This window comes from Chelon labrosus (assembly GCF_963514085.1).
Source record: "Chelon labrosus genome assembly, chromosome: 13".
Taxonomy (NCBI): domain Eukaryota; kingdom Metazoa; phylum Chordata; class Actinopteri; order Mugiliformes; family Mugilidae; genus Chelon; species Chelon labrosus.
Window position 1 is genome coordinate 8,760,205 of NC_140346.1, and position 17,252 is coordinate 8,777,456.

The window sequence follows — 17,252 nt, forward strand, 5'->3', positions numbered from 1 at the left end:
GGTCCCTGTTAAATCTCTATAATCCGCGTAAAGATCTTTAAAGCTCCTAAAATGTATGACTGAAACACTTGGGAGCTCAGGCCAGAGTGAGCAGGTGCACAAACATAATAGTGCAAATAAACACCAGCAGCATTTTAAACCAAAGAACTCTGGCACAGACGCTGCTCAGTCTGAGTCCGGGAATAATTCTGTGTGATTTGGCATCAAAACAGTGTTGGACTGAAGTTTGCTGTGGTGAATACTAGCAAGCAAGTGCTAAAACAATTGGATGTTTGAAACTACATTAGTTACAAAGCTGCTTGATATCACTGTGGTTGAGTGAAACAGACTTTTAGCTAAAAAGGAGTCCACTCTAAGCTTTCTAAATATCACAAGAATACTGGAGCTCAGAGACAGTGCTAGCCAAAGTGAAAGTGAGTATAAATCTGTGTTCTGTCCTAAATTGCTCAATCATTCCCTCCCAGTTCGGAGCTGCTGTGTTAATGGGTAATCATTCCTCAAATAAAGCAGCTTACTGAAGGTCGATACAGACAATTTCATCGTGCTTTCTGTCACTTCAAGACAGAAACACAGATGGTACGGAGTCTGATCATGTACGCCACACCTGCACTGTGGATCCTTCTCTTCGTCTCCGTCCTGGAGGGTGAGCATTTCAGTTTCAAGTGCATTTAATTTGGCAAATTAACATGGATCAGTTCCATAGTGTGTGGTTGCGAGTTTTCCTTTTGTCAGTGCGTGCATAGATGCAGGTTTAACACTTGTTTGTGCTCCAGCGTCCCTGCAGGAGTCAGACGACTATTACGACTATGAAACCTTCGGTGAGCCACAGCCTCTGAACTGCTCGGTTATAGAGAGGATCAGAGGTGGACATGTCACCTACTCACAGGTAAAAATCCTTTTAAGCCTTCACTTTTCATTTACATCATTCAGGAGGAGAATATTGGGTGCCACGTTTTACACCAGAGAGACGTGTATGTCTTACTTCTAATGTCTGATTATTTCTGAAGTATCAAGGTATTAATTTATGTCAATACATATATATAACAATAAACACACACAACAAGTTAAACGGGGTAATAAAAAATATTAATAAAATAAATTACAATACAGCCAAAAATACATGAATAATGAATAATGAATGTATTAGAAACAACAAACAATAAGAATGTTGTGAATTAAATGAGTTCAGTGTAAAATGTGTATGAAAAACTGGCTAAATGAATACATTTAATTTTCTGGTCATGACAAAAAGGAACTGGAGGGCAAACCTCTTTACTGGAGAGATTTACGCAACTTCCTTTAACCGTAAAAGTGAGCGTGCGTTTCCTCCACAGGGAGGCCTGGAGGGCAGTGTGCTGACCTATCACTGCGGCCCGGGGCGATACCCCTCCCCGGTGAAGTTCAGGCTCTGCGGTGCCAATGGGGAGTGGTCGCCTATGAGATCATCCACTGGCAGGCTTGTGACAGTGGCCTCGTGCAAAGGTGACATTTTAGATGACGACGCACTCAACACAAAATGATTCCTATTGTTGTGCTCTGTGTTATTCTATCCTCTTCTCCTGTCTCCTGACCATGTTTCTCTCTGCCGTGCCCAGACATGTTGTGTCCGGCTCAGCTCCAGCTGGATCATGGCGACTTCTGGCCCAGGGACCAGTGGTTCCGCGTTGGGATTACCCAGAGCTTCTCTTGCCAGGAAGGCTTCACCCTGTACGGGTCAGCGGAGAGAAACTGCACTCTGACCGGGGAGTGGACAGGAGACACTCCTGTCTGTGATAACCATGGTGAGGAAAGACGACATCTAAGACAAGCATAAGACATGTGAATTTGACATCAGTGAAATAGAGAATAAGATAATATTCACTCACGGGCGGCACAGTGGCAAGGAGGTTAGCACTGATCCCTCACAGCGAGAAGGTCCCGGGTTCGAATCCATGGGCCGACTAGGCCTTTCTGCGCATGTTCTCCGTGGGTTCTCCTGCGATAGGTACCCTGCCTCTCGTCCGATGACAGCTGGGATAGGCTCTAGCAGACCCCACGACCCTTAACAGGAATAAGCGGTTACAAAAGATGAATGAATGAATATTCACTCACATGAGGGCCTATTCATCATACTTACTGAGGTTTACACCGTAAAGCAGGATTTCAATGTGGCACAAAACATCTACTCTCTTTAATTGTATGATTCAGCGTTCTGATGTCTGAAAATAAATCTCTATAAATCATTCCAACATACTACATAATCTTCTTCTATAATAAGTTTTTTGAGACAAAACGCAAATACCACTTTCAAAATGGGAAGCAACCTCAAAAATATGTAGCTAATGTACATTTTTATCTACTGTATTTAAATGCAGATGGTGACTGCGATGACCCAGGGATCCCACCTGGGGCCCTGAGGTCAGCTAACCGTTTCCACACTGGCGAGAAGGTGACTTACCGCTGTCAGGCTGGTCTGGATCTGCTGGGCTCGGCTGAAAGGGTTTGCCTGGAGAATAGAGAGTGGAGTGGCTCAACCCCGCGGTGTCAAGGTGTTTTGGATTTGGGTTTTTGGGTTTTTTTAACAGCGCTGGTCAGGGCTAGGGCCATAACCATAAATGCTCAATGTTTTTGTGTTTTATTGCAGGCCCAAATACCTTTGACTCCCCCAGCAGTGTAGCTGCAGCCATGGCAGGATCATTTGCAGGAGTGATGGATGTGCTCTCACCAGACTCCAATAGGAAAAGTGAGCATTCAGCATGAAATGTACATAAAGTGATTCTACAAATGCTCATGAATCCACCTCAAAAACAAACACGATCCTCTTTGTGTATGTAAGGTGACGACGTAGCCTTTGGTCGAACCTTCCATGTGGATGAAGGCAGTCGCATGAATATCTACATTTTGCTGGATACGTCGGGGAGCATCCAAAAGAAGGACTTTGATCTGTCCAGGGACGCCACCATTGCTCTGATCAGAAAGGTCTGTACAAACTGAGCTCCACCAAAAAACCTTAATTGACATGAATTCACTTTTTGATTGATCCTCTTCATTTTCTTTCTAGCTCGACAGCTACGAGGTGAAGATGAAGTTCCATGTGTTGTCATTTGCTAGCAAGGCCATAGACATTGTCAACATCACAGACTCTGATATAAGCGATAAAGCTGAGGACGTCATATGGTATCTGGAGAAGTTCAACTACGCTAGTAGGATTGGGATTATTCCTTCCTTCATTTAATGTCTTTCTTTCTACTCCTCAGTAGATCTGGATCAGTAGAGCATGCGGTTGTACTTCAATCCTCTTCTCCTCTTTATTTTTCAGTTTCTTTTCCAAAAATTCTGTCTTTTGTGTTTATCCATCTACAGGCCACGGTCGTCAAACAGGCACCAACCTCTACTCTGCTCTGCACCGCGTCAGTGAAATGATCAACTTCTTTAAGCAAAAGAGTGCCGAGAACTTTTTCAACGAGACCCAGAACATCATCATCATAGAAACAGATGGTAAGAATCACACAAAGAGTCTCACAAACTCATGGTCAAAACCAATTGTTGAGGCTAAATAAAAATCTTTCACAATCTGATCAGAACTGACTTTCTGCCTCCAGGTTACTCTAACACAGGGCTCAGTCCTCAGAGGGCCCTGGCCCAAATCCGGCACTTGCTGGGCTACAGCCCAACAGCCCAAGAACACACAGATGAGAGAAGGCTAGGTATTATGACGTGGATTTAGCTTTAAATGCTGTACACTTCCACTGAGTGCGAAAGATTCTGCATCAACAGAACAATCATGGGGTCTACACGCAAAGTTGTAGTGTGCTCAGTGCGTGTGTGTTTGCCTCCATTTACAGTGTATATTTGTGATTGCATTGTCAGACGTGTATGTTTTTGGCGTCGGGGACCAGGTGAAGAAAGAGGAGCTGAACGCTTTAGCTTCAAAGAAACGTGGTGAGAAGCACTTCTTCATTCTGGAAAGCTTTGAGGCTCTGGGAGTTATGTTCAACAGCATCATTAGTAAGTGGAAAAATTACTCTATGGAACAAAATACCAGCATTATGGTTACTGATACACAAAACGACAGTGATGTTTTACCGTAAAACAGGTGACCACGGTGTGACCATGTGTGGGCTAGCTCAGGAATACACACAGAATTCGAAGGAATTAACAGCCTACACCAAACCCTGGCACGTGACTCTGACTTCAGTAAGCTTTGCTCTATAACCCTCACTCTCACTCTCACTGAAAGGATAATGGTGATTTTTCTTAAAATCAATTGAATTTAACACATTACCTCATTTGTCCCTGGCAGCTTGAAGGTAAAAATCCTTGTTCTGGATCTATTCTAAGCCAGAACTGGGTGCTGACAGCTGCCCACTGCTTTGCCAGAGTGAGCACAGCAAGGCCAAAGGAAATGGAAGTAAAACATGGTTAGTGTCACTACGGGACAATGTGCTGGAGATGTAGATCAAGAGGGAGAGGGGTCTGTTGAAGAAATGCTCTTTGAGATTATCTGACAATTTTAGGTGGTTTGCCTGCATGCAAGTCTCGTTTGTTTCAGTATTTGAAGCAGTGTGTTGTCAAAAAATGTTTGCTTTAACAGTCACATTCACGTCACAGAGCACATTTCTAGCATAGTTCTTTTAGGGAGCAAAGCATAAACTCCACTGGAGAAACTGCAGATATCAACCATTCGAGTTTTGATTGAAATAACAAGCAGTTTCTTTGGTTTCCAGGTGAGGGCACTGTGAAGATCAAAAAAGTGATCATGCACCCAAAGTACAATGTCTACGCACTTAAACAACGAAATATATCGGAGTTCTACGACTATGATATAGCTCTGGTACAGACTAACAGTAGCATCCCACTGTCCTGGAAAGCCAGGTAAGAAAAGCCAAAAACATGTGTTCAGTCAAAAAGAAATCTTATATTTCATCCTTGTGTAGTTTAAAAAAGAAACATTAAATATTCCCCAGTGCTTTGTTTTCTATTTTACAACAGACCTATCTGCTTGCCATGTACCAAAGCAGGCTCCCGAGCCCTGAAGATAATCAACTCTACCTGTGAACAGCACAGTGTGTGACCTTTACTCTCTCAGTAACAAATGAGACGACATGCCTTGTGACTTATTATTATATAATTTTTTCATGTAAACATATGGATAATGATATGACACAGAAACTCTCTGAATAACTTCTCATGAATGTGCGCAAACAGGGAAGGAACTTCTATCACGCCAGGCGACTCCTGCTTTTTTCATCCATCAGCAAAAAGACCGTAAAGAGACGCACATTCAAACAGAGAGTCAGGTGAGAGCTGCGTGCTGCTTGCATGCTTCTAGTCGGTAATGCAGTGGAAATATATCAGGTTAAAGTGTTGAACCGTCATCCTACAGAGGCCTGGGTGTGTGGAGAAGGCCAGGCTAACGCTAAAAGAGCCCACAGATGTGACTTTGGATGAGTATGTACCTGACAGATTCCTCTGCACTGGGGGCAGCACAGGACATAAGGACGCTATAAGTTGTCAAGGTTGGGATTCAACAGTTAATGCGTGAAAGGCTTTGACCAGCATGGGATTCACATAACAGTTACATCTGTTTTTGTAAAGGTGACTCTGGTGGATCTCTATTTCTGGAAAAGAGAAAGCGCTACTTTCAGGTCCCATTTACAGTTTCTCCTCATTTACAGTATACCAGCCTGATCACACGCTGAGCATTCACTACCAAATATTGTTCCTGCTTTCATCACCAGATGGGGGTAGTGAGCTGGGGCACCATAGACGTATGCGACCAATCCAACCCGGCGGCAAGACGTTACAGCAGCGACAGACCCCCTCCTGACGCTCGCGACTTTCACATCGACCTCTTCAAGTTGATGCCGTGGCTGAAACAGCATCTGGGGGATGAGATCCAGTTCCTGTCCGAGATCAACTGAGCTGGATGCACAGTCAGTCTGCAGGAATGGGCTTTGTAGGATTTTTCCACAATATATATATGAATGATTTGAGCCAATCATTGGCACTGATACTCAAGCAGCTTTTCAAAACTTTATTTTCGAAGTGAGTTACAGTGATTTTTATAGCAGTGGTGCAGTAGACTCGGTTTTTTCCAGGTGGCCACAATAAGTCCAGTTAGCGTCTCTGGTGTCACTTTGTAATTAGTCATTAGCCATACTGTTTGCATATAAAATAGGACAGACAGGCACTGTGCAGATATCAGCTGAATTAAAAAAACAAACAAAAAACAACACCTGTTGTTTTCTAACGAGTTTGTGTTTTCCATGGCTGTTATGGAGGCGTGCGTGTCAATGTGGATGGTTGTCTGTTCCTTTTGTGTTAACTGTGAGACAGTCTGTCCAGGATGGCACCCCTCTGCAACCATCTACAGAATAATCTGCTATAGATAGTGGATAGATGGATGTTGCTGAGCGACTTTACCGGGCATCATCTCCATTTTTTCCTTGTCAAAAAAAGCAAAAGGTGTTTAGTCAGCCCTCAGAAAACTGTCTGAACAGGGTTTCTGATTTGCTGTCTTTGAAGTTTGGAACAAAGTGGATCTGGAGGATCTCAGAGAATCCCTCTGAGAGAGCAGGAGCCACAAATTGTTTCCTGTCGAGACAGGGTAGAGAGGTCAGTGTCAGAGCTATTATATGTTCTTATTTATTAGAACTGTTGAGAGTGTGAGAAGAAAGTGTTTTTCCTCCACTCTGGTTTCCCTTACCTATAGCTGTAGAAAATCATGTCATTGACCTTGGCATGTTTGCTGTCTGACGGGGCCATCTCACGGAACTGGAAGCAGCAATAATGCACAGGGGGAAAAAAATAAAAAATGAAAACACTTGTCATCACCGGGATTAAACGTGAACATTGACAAAGGATGACGAGGGGCAGAGTGGAGAGGTGAGTCATACTCTGTTGTTGTGTTTGGCCTGCTCCAGTGAGGCGGAGAAGTGGAAGCAGCGACACGCCACGCCTGCCGCCTTGGCCACGTCCACATATCTGCACAGTCCACATGGATTATTGGTTAAACAAAAACAAAGGCACAGGAACAAAAACAGATTTGTGACATGCAATGTTTCAAAGGACAGTTTGCAAAACAGGGACCGAGTCATTTATCATCACACATGTTTTGCTATAAAAGTGTGAAATATGTTTTGACTAATAGAGAAATTAAGAGCTATTTTTACCATTTAACATACAGTTCACACGTACATGTTTAATTAAATAAACTATTATTGATTTACAGTCTCTTTTATAACAATTAATTTTCAGTGTAAACAGTACCTGAACACCCTACCAGCAAATATACTCTCCTGTATTAAAACTGTATATAACAGGTTTAATCCCTGCATGACTTTCGAAGCCAGTCTTTTGAAGCCAGATCTTGAATATTGCCAGAACACACACTCACACACATATCCATGCATGTACTGATGCAGCTGTTCCTTACCGTTTGCGGGATTCTGGGTCTGGGTTAGTGTTATCAACGGCGACACTGCGGCCCTCCTTCAGAGCACGCTCACATGCCGACACACAGGTCTGCCATGAGCCCAGGGTATCCTGAAGTTTGATAGTTGAAAAAGTACAAAATAATAAATCAAATGTATTAGTAAACTAAAATAGATTAACATAAAAATATACGACAACAATCACCAAGTTAAAATACTGCATATGGGGGGTCTCCACTGAGTTTATATAAAATCCACTCACCCTGTTGACGTACACGTAGCCCTTTGGAATAATGTGTGTGTGGAAGAAGCTGGATTTACCCGCTGTAGAGGACAGAAAAGAGGAAACCAAGATCAGATGCTAGTTGATGGAAGAGGAAACAACAAAGGTGATATACACGTTTCCCTTACATGCAGGGTAGCCCACTGCAACAATGACTTCTGTCTTGCTGGAGGTGAGGGAAGCAGAGGGTGGGTCGTACAGCCTGGCGCTGGAGTCAAGTTTCCTCTATTAATTCAGATAAAAAGACTCATTAACAGAAGAAAGGCACATGCAACACTTACAAATACTGTATGTTCTCATATGCTACAGACCACAGCGTACTCACAGGATCAAATTCAGGCATTCTGTAGGGGGCGCTCTTCCAGCCCAAAAAGTACTCCTCTGGGGTGAAGAAAGGCAACCCGATGTTCAGAGCAAACTGCAGCAACAAGAACGGGGACCGTTTTGTGCACATTTCTCCATTAAAGTATCATTAAGAAACAAATCTTAAGTAATGTAAGATCACACAAAAGATGTATTTACATGCTCTATGTATATTCACTGATCAGGCATAACATTATGACCACCTTCCTAATATTGTATGGGTCTCCTTTGTGCCTCCAAAACAGTTCTGACTCATCAGAGAATGGACATGGGCCTTCTGAGGGTGTCCTGTGGTGTCTGGCAACAGAGTGTTGTTAGTGGGGGCCTTTGGGTCCTATGGGTTGAGGGGAGGGGTCTTTGTGGATCATCCCACAGATACTTGATCAGTTTGGGATCTAAGGACTTTGGAGGCCAGGTCAACACCTTGTGGTGTTTTTCATGTTTTTATGAGTTGTTCCTAAACTGTGTGTGTCTGTGTAAGGCTGCATCCTGCTGGGGATGGCTGTTCGCATCAAGGAGTGTCACTGCTATGGGGTGGGGGTGCCTGGTCTGGTCTAGGTGGGTGGTACATGTCTAATGCCAGCAGAACACTGAATTGTCAAGTTGGTCAATGTCATTTATTTCTCCTGTCAGTGGTTTTAATGTTGTGGCTGATCGGTATATATACACACTCAGCAAGTGAAAGGTGGCAATTTTCAACTTAAAAAGAACTCTTACAAGTCGGTCACTGCAAGAGAAGTCCTTTTTCTTCTTCCCAGGAGCCCAGTTCTCTGGCCGTCCTGCAGCATCTGGACACACAAGTAAAGTCAGATACTGTGCATGCATGTTTGTGTGAGACTAGGGTTCCTTTTTTTATATTAAGAGACAAAGAACGTGAAGTATGGTTCCTGTAAGCCTATTGCTGTTTATCACTGTGAAAACATTACACACTACACACTACACACACACACACACACACACACACACAAAAGACTACTTACCTCCTACATAAAAACTCTGTGTCTTGTCAACAGCCACGCCATCATTAGCCTAGAAAAATATGCAAATGGATATACAGTTATATATATATATATATATATATATATATATATATATATATATATATATATGAAGTTCAACTAGAAGAGACTGTTTAATGTCAAATGTGACAACAGCAAATATTTTGAGAAATATTTAAATGGCAATTTCTCTGTCAGTTGTTTGTTTGTTTGTTAGTCTTCCTCAGTACAATAACCGCATGTATGAGGTGTGGTTCATAAATGGTGGGTGTGTGCGTCTCTACTGACATTTACCTTCTCACACAGATGATTCCACATTCCCATCACTGGCTTCCTGTATATACCAGGACCTGACGCTACAAACACCTGAAACACAAACAAGGAGGGAATCCAACTGTTATTTTCCATCGAACATCAAGATAAGTACAGAGAGTCGACACGCAACAAGACCAACCTGCACGGGCAGTTGCAGCGTAGCCAGGATGTCCTCCACTTTAGACTTAAAGACTTCAGGTCTCAGTTTGCCTTTAGCGATCCCCATCTGGTTTGTGAAGAAAACCACCTGCAGGAAGAGAGAATATTTAAGAGCAAAAATCCAGTGAGAAACACAACCAGAGCACATAATATTTCACTGGCTTCCATCTCACCAATTTACAAAATTAGCAACACCAACAACCATTTTGCTACTCCCCACCTTGTATCCTTTTTTGAGCAAGCTGGCCAGTCTCGGCTTTATTTCGGGAAACAGAATCCTGGTAAATAAGCACAGGGACGAATAAAAGAAAATGAAATATAAGAGGTGGTAATGCAGAGACGAAAAAAGAAAAAGGGAACAGTCATTTATGTCACGTGTGCAGACATACTTCCAGTCATCTGGTGCAGTGGGAAAGACTTTCCCAGACTTGGTGGTGATAATGCAGCCATCAATGTCGAACCCAGCAATCTGGAGGCAGAGAAGAGGCACGTTAGCTGTATGTCCTGCTTTGTCCACAACGAGGATTGACGTGAATGAAATGGTCAAATGCATTTTGGGATTTTTTATGTAAGTAAACATATTTAATTGGGAAGCCTAAAAATAAACCAGATATTTCCATTTTATACATTCATTTGAAACCGTCCCCACCTTATCACTCCCTTTGACCCCAGCAGCAGTATAAAACATCAGGTTGCCTATCTGCTGCCAGCTGCTTTTCAGACACGCCTTTGAAGACAATGCGGAAGACGAAGACAGGATGCCGTCACCCGTATCTGTTTTTTCGGCAAGTTCCTGCAGATGCCTGAGCTTTTCCTCTGCCAGTCTCTCCTCCTCCTCCTCCTCCTCCTCCTCCTCCTCCTCCTCGTCTTCTTTCATTCGTATATCTGAGGACTTCTCGTCTCTTTTTGGGCGCTTCACCTCAGGGTGCCCCCTATCTGGGCTCAGTCGCCTTTTAGATGGCTGAACAGGGAAAATTATAATACTCTCATTTTAGCCTCTCTTAACAAATAAAGATATTTTTTAACATTGCAGGAATAAACAAATAGGTCAGACAAAATAATATACCATGCAGGTTACAACTCAATAATCAGATTGTGCCAAATGCGTTACCTTGATGGGAGAGGTAGAAAAGAAGTCTTTTATACTGCGCTTGGGTAATGGACTTGAATGTCCCTCTTTTTCTTTCCCATTCCTCCCTGCTTTAGTCTTATCTGTGGCTTTCAGGCCTTTCTGTGCAGAGCTGGAAGCTGCTCCGTTGGGGTTCAGAGAGTAGTTGAGTGTAAATGGGTGACTCTGGTTAACAAGGTAGAGGGTGCCTCCATGGATGAGTTTACCAGACTGGCCGCGGCCCAGCTTCTCACCATCCAAGAAACTGGGATTGGGACCTAGCTGTGGATGAAAATCAGACACGCATGGACTTTGGGCTGTAGCATTTACATGTTTAGTTTATGGGCTGTGATATAACCAGGGTGTGCCTATATAGGGAAGAGAAAGTTATGCTCATCAGCTTTTTTTTTTTTTTTTAAATAGTTTGGAACTAGTTCTACTGTCACGTGGAGGTTATTAGCATTACTGGGCTGGGGTTAAAGGTTTGCTTACATACCTGAGTAACAACCACATCCTGGTCTGCATAGCAAGCCACCACCTTCACTGAAATAAACACAGGATTAAAATCTGTTCTCACGGACACTAGAACATGTTTCAGTACGAATGTTTATTTAGAGCTTAACCTATTTATACATGCATACATTTAAGCAGTTTGAAAGCCCAACAGCAAAAAGTCCGTTTTAAAGTGAGTTGTACTAACAGTAAAATTAATTCTCGTATGGGACGAGTCACACGGCTCGTTTAACTATGGCTGTCTAAAATTTGGTATATAGCGGACCACGGCTGCAGCGTCACTAGCAGCACCCCTACTGCTCCACTCCGCCTCACCCTGGTGTCTGGAGCATTTCTTGTCGACGACCCCGGTTTCAGGGCCCCGGCCCAGAATAACAGCTCGTCCATCCTCCAGAGGGATCCGGGCTCCAGAGGAGCCAGTCAACGTGCACGACATCCGCCGCGAGGCTACTTTACTGTTACTTTAAGCGGTTTAGCGAAGTCCCCAAAGGCAGACGTGTTTAGGAACTATTTTTACACAATATGAGCCGAAAGATACGACGTGGGCATACTGCGGGACGCTGCTAGAGCATTTTATGTATGACTTCCTTTTTAATTTCTTAATACCGAACTGCAAACATTGTAACGGAGTTGGCGTCTGTGTACAAAACCAAACCGGAGTAGGTTTTTTTTTTTTTTTTTGCAGTGGACCAATGAGTCCGTCGGAAAAATATGTTCGTTTAGAAACGTACTCCGCACTACAGTTCCGTGATGACTAGCTGCCCAACTCTTACGTGATCATATCAAGTGTAGTAAACTGCAAGGTATCTTTATTGCTGATAGAAGTGTTTTAATCAGTCAACTGGCTGACGACACAACATTGTTTTTAAAGGACAGCTCTCAAGTGTCTTTAGCTATAGATATTATAGAACAATTTAGTAAAGCGTCTGGTCTTCGTTTAAATCTCAAAAAATGTGAACTATTAGCTATAAAGGACTGTTGTGTTGAGTCAATCTCTAACATCCCAGTAAAGAACTCTGTGACTTATTTAGGTATCATTGTTGATAAAAATGAATCCCAAAGAAGTAATAATAACTTCACTTCAATAATTGATAAAACCAAAAAAAGATTTAATCAGTGGCTTTTACGTGACTTGTCTATAAGAGGTCGAATACTCCTTTCAAAAGCAGAGGGTATATCAAGGTTAACATATGCTGCCTTATCATTAGGAGTTGAAAGTCGTGTATGTAAATCTATTGACAAGATTTTATTTGACTTTGTTTGGAAAAAGAAGACTCACTATCTTAGAAAATCTGTATTAATGAATGAATATAGTAAAGGCGGTCTTAATCTCTTGGACTTCACTTCCCTAAATTACACCTTCAAAATTAATTGGATTAAGTGCTACCTCAAGTTTCCAACATCTTTATGGAACTTTATTCCCCATTATGTTTTTTCTTCAGTTGGCGGGCTCAGGTTCTTGTTGCTTTGCACTTACAATGCTGACAAACTTCCCCTCAAACTTTCCTCATTCCACAAACAAATGCTGCTAGCATGGTGTTTAATATACAAGCATAACTTTACTCCGCATAGGTTCTTTATCTGGAATAATAGATATCTCTTGTACAAAAACAAATCTATTTTTCTCCAACAATGGTTTGATAACAATATACTTTTACTGAGTCAGTTGTTTGACCAACATGGGCGTCTTTACAGTTATGCTGAATTTATGCAACGGTATGGAATCCCTGTTACACTTCTATTGTTTTTGATGCTGTGCCCTCGGGTATTATTTCCCTTTTCAAAAATGTTAATGTAAACAACAACTTGCCCATATCTTTAAACATTACTGAAACAGTAATGGGGAAAGCTTGTTTTACAGGTAATAATAAAAATAAAAACGAGTTTATTCTGTAACTATTTCAACAAGATATTGTAAGTTCACCCTCTGCTTTATCCTACTGGTCCACATTTGTTGGAAATATTAATTGGGAAAGAGTCTGGCAACTACCTAATAAGTTTTTTTTAACCAACAAGGTCAAAGAGATTTCATTTAAAATCCTTCATAGATTTTACCCGACTAATCATTATATACAAAGGCTTAAGAAGGACATTGATGTGAACTGTACCCACTGTGTCTCTGTCAACGAAACCTTGGTTCATTTATTTTGGTCTTGCCCACACACCAGACGACTTTGGAGCAGACTAGCACGCTTTATCAGTGATCATATTCATCCCCAGTTTAATTTATGCTGGAAAAATGTTTTGTTTGGCTACACTGAATATGATAAAAAACTAAATTCTCAGTTTTATATGATTAATTTGTTAATTATTTTATCAAAATTTTATATACATAAGTCAAAAATTTCTGGTAAGAAGCCAAACTTCTTGGAACTGTCTGCATATGTTGGTCAATATATCTCCTCCCTCTGTGATTGTGAGAATAAAAAAGCTGTTAAAACGTATGACCTTTGTAAGCTTTACAAAATATTTATTTAAGTTTATGTTTTTTCTGTCTTGCTGTTACCCCCTGGCGTATTTATGATGGTTTGATTGTGTATTAATGTTGTATACACGTACTTTATCTAACTGTATTCAGTCCTGTGTATACTCTTGTTGTTAATAAAGCTTTTAATAAAAAAAAAAGTTCCGTGATGACTAATACTGTAATTCAAGATTTCAAGATTTCAAGATTTCTTTATTGTCAATTTCTCAATACGTTTGCAACATACAGAAAAATCGAAAAAACGTTTCTCTCTCTTTCTCACATAATAATAAATAAAATAAAATAAAAACCTAAATAGACCTAAAGTGGGTGAGGTTGGCAGTGAAACAGTTGCATTCTGTGTAAACATTCTGTATATAATATAAATATAGTGAATAAATAGAAAATAGAAATTTCTATGTACAACAGTGCAATGTATAGTTACAGCTTGGATTTTTTTCTTTTTTTTAAAAAAATGTGCAAAGGTGCAGTAAGTAAGGTGCAGATTGCCGTCAGAAGGCAGGTGAGGTAGAGTTCCTGTGTGATGGGTGGGTTATGGTCCGGCAGGGGGCATGAGGCGGGGGGGAGGGGGAGATGGGCAGAGTTCAGCACCCTGACAGCCTGATGGACGAAGCTGTTCAGCAGTCTGGTGGAGCGGGCCCGGAGGCTCCGGTACCTTTTCCCCGAAGGCAGGAGACTGAAGAGGGGATGTAGGGGGTAGGAGGGGTCACTGGCAATGCTGGTGGCTCTGCGAGTGAGGCGGGTGTGGAAAATGTCTGTGAGGGAGGGCAGGGGGGCACCGATGATCTTGCTGGCTGTGTTCACTATGCGTTGCAGGGTCTTTCGGCAGGAGGCAGTGCAGCCTCCGTACCACACAGTGATGCAGCCAGTGAGGACACTCTCAATGGTGCCCCGGTAGAAAGAACACATGATGGAGGGCGGAACTTGTGCTCTTCGTAGTTTCCGGAGAAAGTAGAGGCGCTTCTGAGCCCTCTTGGCCAGTGATGTTGTGTTATTAGTCCAGGAAAGGTCTTCTGAGATGTGCACCCCCAGGAACTTGGTGCTGCTCACCCTCTCCACAGCAGCACCTTCGATGGTCAGCGGGGGATGCTGGGGGTGACCTCTCCTGAAGTCGACAACAATCTCTTTTGTTTTCTCCACATTGAGGATGAGATTGTTGTCCTTACACCACTGCACCAGTAGGCTCACCTCTCTTCTGTAGTTGGCTTCATCGTTGTTGGTGATGAGGCCCACAACAGTTGTGTCATCCGCAAACTTGATGATGTGGTTGGTGCTGTAGGTTGGAACACAGTCGTGGGTTAGCAGGGTGAAGAGCAGCGGGCTGAGCACACACCCTTGTGGAGCTCCTGTGCTCAGCGTGATGGTCTTTGAGGTGTTGCTGCCAACCCGCACGGTTTGTGGCCTCCCTGAGAGAAAGTCCAGCACCCAGTTGCAGACGGAGGTTTTTAATCCAAGGTGGCTCAGTTTTGGTATGAGTTGCTGGGGAATGATTGTGTTAAATGCTGAACTAAAGTCTAAGAACAGCATTCTTACATGTGAGTTCTTTGAGTCCAGGTGGGTGAGTGCTGGGTGGAGAGCAGTGGAGATAGCATCCTCCATGGACCTGTTTGGCCTGTACGCGAACTGGTATGGGTCATGGGAGGGAGGGAGGATGGATTTGATGTTCTGCATGACCAGCAGCTCGAAGCACTTCATGATGGTGGAAGTCAGGGCTATGGGCCGATAGTCGTTGTAGCTGGATGGGTTAGGGGTCTTCGGGACTGGGATTATGGTGGCGGCTTTGAAGCACTTGGGGACAACAGCTTGGCTCAGGGAGATGTTAAAGATATCGGTGAGGACATCTTTGAGCTCCTCGGCACAGTCCCTTAGAACACGGCCTGGAATGTTGTCTGGTCCGGTTGCCTTACGTGGGTTGATCCTGGAGAGGGTCCTCTTCACGCTGGCTGGGGCCAGACACATGGCCTGCTCGTTCGGTGGGAGTGGGGACTTCTGAGCCGGTGTGCTGTTGTGTGTGTCAAAGCGGCCGTAGAAGTCATTGAGGCTGTTCAGCAGTGTGTTGTCGCTCTCACAGGTCCGTGGTGGGGGTTTATAGTCTGTGAGGGTTTGGATGCCACGCCAGAGAGACTGGGCATCTCTTGTGTCGCTGAAGTGTCCAGATATTTTACTGCTGTACTGTCGTTTTGCTTCCCTGATTCCGTGTGACAGGTTGGCTCTGGTTGTTGCTAGCTCTGCTGTGTCACCAGCCCTAAAGGCTGCATATTGAGCCCTCAGGAGCCTGTGAACCTCTCCTGTCAGCCATGGTTTCTGGTTAGCACGAACAGTGATGGTTTTTCTGTGGGTGACATCATCTATACATTTTGCAATGTATGCTGTGACAGTCTCTGTGTACTCCTCTATGTCTGTGTGGTCACCGTGGGAAGCTGCTTGTTTGAAGACATCCCAGTCTGTTGTGTCGAAGCAGTCCCTGAGAGCAAAGGAAGCCTCCTCTGGCCACACCCGTACTTCCTTTTGTGTAGGCCTGATGGGGAGAGTGGGGAGAATCCAGTTTTCTCTCTACTGCCATCAGGTTGGCGTTTCCGATGCCTGAGGACAAAGACTGAAAGGCTGAAGAAGAATTTCTATCCACATGCCATCCGCCTGCTCAACTCTGAGCCTTAACCAGACTTACACCACTGCACTTTACTCACATAGCTGCTCAATACCGTAAATGTGTGTATATATACAAACTATCCCCCCCCCAAGTTTACACTTGAGTTTTACCATCTATATTTTATTCTATATTACAGTCTATATTTTATTCTATATTACAGTCTATATTTTATTCTGTTTTTATCGGTGTACATTTACACTTATGTTGTTTACCTTGTGTGTTAAGGAATTTGCAATTACTACTGTTTTGCTGTAGTACTCATTTTTTTTTTTTACTACTGGCTGCAGGTACAAGAATACATTTCACTGTGTATTGTACTATATATAACTGTGCATGTGACAAATACAATCTTAAACCTTTATGGACATGTCTAGAATCATAAATGAACAGTTTTTAAATTTGTTAGATGTTTGTTAAATGTGCAGGTGTATGTACTGTGTTGACACAAAAAATAAACATTTGCTTATAATACTGTACTTGTTATATATATATATATATATATATATATATATATATGAATAAATATGGCACATAAATATAGTGGCTGAGTTAAGGCTGACATCAGGAACCACTTCTGAAAATGGTTTGGCCCACTTTAGGGCCAGATTAGGGCCAGCTCTGGTTGCATTCTGGCTGAGATGTGGGCCTTATCTGGCACACATGTTGGATGCCGGATGTGGGCCACATAAGGGCCGGAATTCTTTCAGGCATGTGGGCCGAGTGCAAGTGGGCCGAGTTTTGCTATGTGTGCGCAACAGTACTATAAAGTATATATACTTTATAGTACTGTTGCGCACAGTGAGTCACTTTTTAGGTTTCTTCCAGTCTCTATATTCAAAATTTAGCTGATGTTTGCCTGGCATATTTACTTGTAATTGTGTTTACATTAAGTGTTTTGATCAGTAGTGGATTGACTGCAGTGTGTTTTAACTCTGAATAGGTTTTGTTTTGTAAGCGAAAGTT

The 17,252-nt window shown here is 42.7% G+C and overlaps 2 protein-coding genes across 3 annotated transcripts; one reads left to right on the forward strand and one right to left on the reverse strand.

The window, feature by feature from the left end:
• Positions 1-573: 573 nt before the first annotated feature.
• Positions 574-5,905, forward strand: LOC311497787 (complement C2; the record flags this gene model as incomplete). The annotated part of the gene is made up of 19 exons (XM_084558153.1): positions 574-643; positions 774-886; positions 1,335-1,482; positions 1,596-1,781; positions 2,355-2,528; positions 2,624-2,722; positions 2,816-2,958; positions 3,041-3,182; positions 3,343-3,477; positions 3,582-3,686; positions 3,850-3,987; positions 4,076-4,176; positions 4,283-4,400; positions 4,707-4,854; positions 4,972-5,045; positions 5,188-5,279; positions 5,366-5,498; positions 5,578-5,627; positions 5,721-5,905. The coding sequence occupies 19 exons, from the start codon at positions 574-576 to the stop codon at positions 5,901-5,903; spliced, it is 2,352 nt and encodes a 783-aa protein (XP_084414279.1). The 3' UTR covers positions 5,904-5,905.
• Positions 5,906-5,963: 58 nt separating this feature from the next.
• Positions 5,964-12,187, reverse strand: pnkp (polynucleotide kinase 3'-phosphatase). 2 transcript variants are annotated; one of them, XM_084558370.1, is made up of 17 exons: positions 11,470-12,187; positions 11,138-11,179; positions 10,645-10,923; positions 10,183-10,494; positions 9,923-10,002; positions 9,754-9,811; positions 9,514-9,621; positions 9,354-9,425; positions 9,042-9,090; positions 8,779-8,849; positions 8,024-8,116; positions 7,827-7,923; positions 7,678-7,739; positions 7,418-7,527; positions 6,879-6,966; positions 6,689-6,756; positions 5,964-6,576 (listed from the first exon to the last, which is right to left on the reverse strand). In XM_084558370.1, exons 1-17 carry the CDS (start codon positions 11,539-11,541, stop codon positions 6,456-6,458), a joined length of 1,782 nt encoding a protein of 593 aa, XP_084414496.1. In that variant the 5' UTR covers positions 11,542-12,187; the 3' UTR covers positions 5,964-6,455. The 2 variants fall into 2 exon arrangements, with proteins under 2 accessions (XP_084414496.1, XP_084414495.1); XM_084558369.1 differs by having other exon boundaries at positions 11,138-11,184.
• Between the last annotated feature and the right edge of the window lie 5,065 nt (positions 12,188-17,252).

Bases quoted from the DNA above. Each gene is read 5' to 3' on its own strand.
- pnkp (XM_084558369.1), bottom strand. From the start codon at position 11,590: ATGTCGTGCACGTTGACTGGCTCCTCTGGAGCCCGGATCCCTCTGGAG. The intron at 9,812-9,922 runs GTATGTCTGCAC...CTTATTTACCAG, and splicing joins ACTGCACCAGATGACTGGAA to GATTCTGTTTCCCGAAATAA. The intron at 6,967-7,417 runs GTAAGGAACAGC...TGGACTGTGCAG, and splicing joins GACCCAGAATCCCGCAAACG to ATATGTGGACGTGGCCAAGG.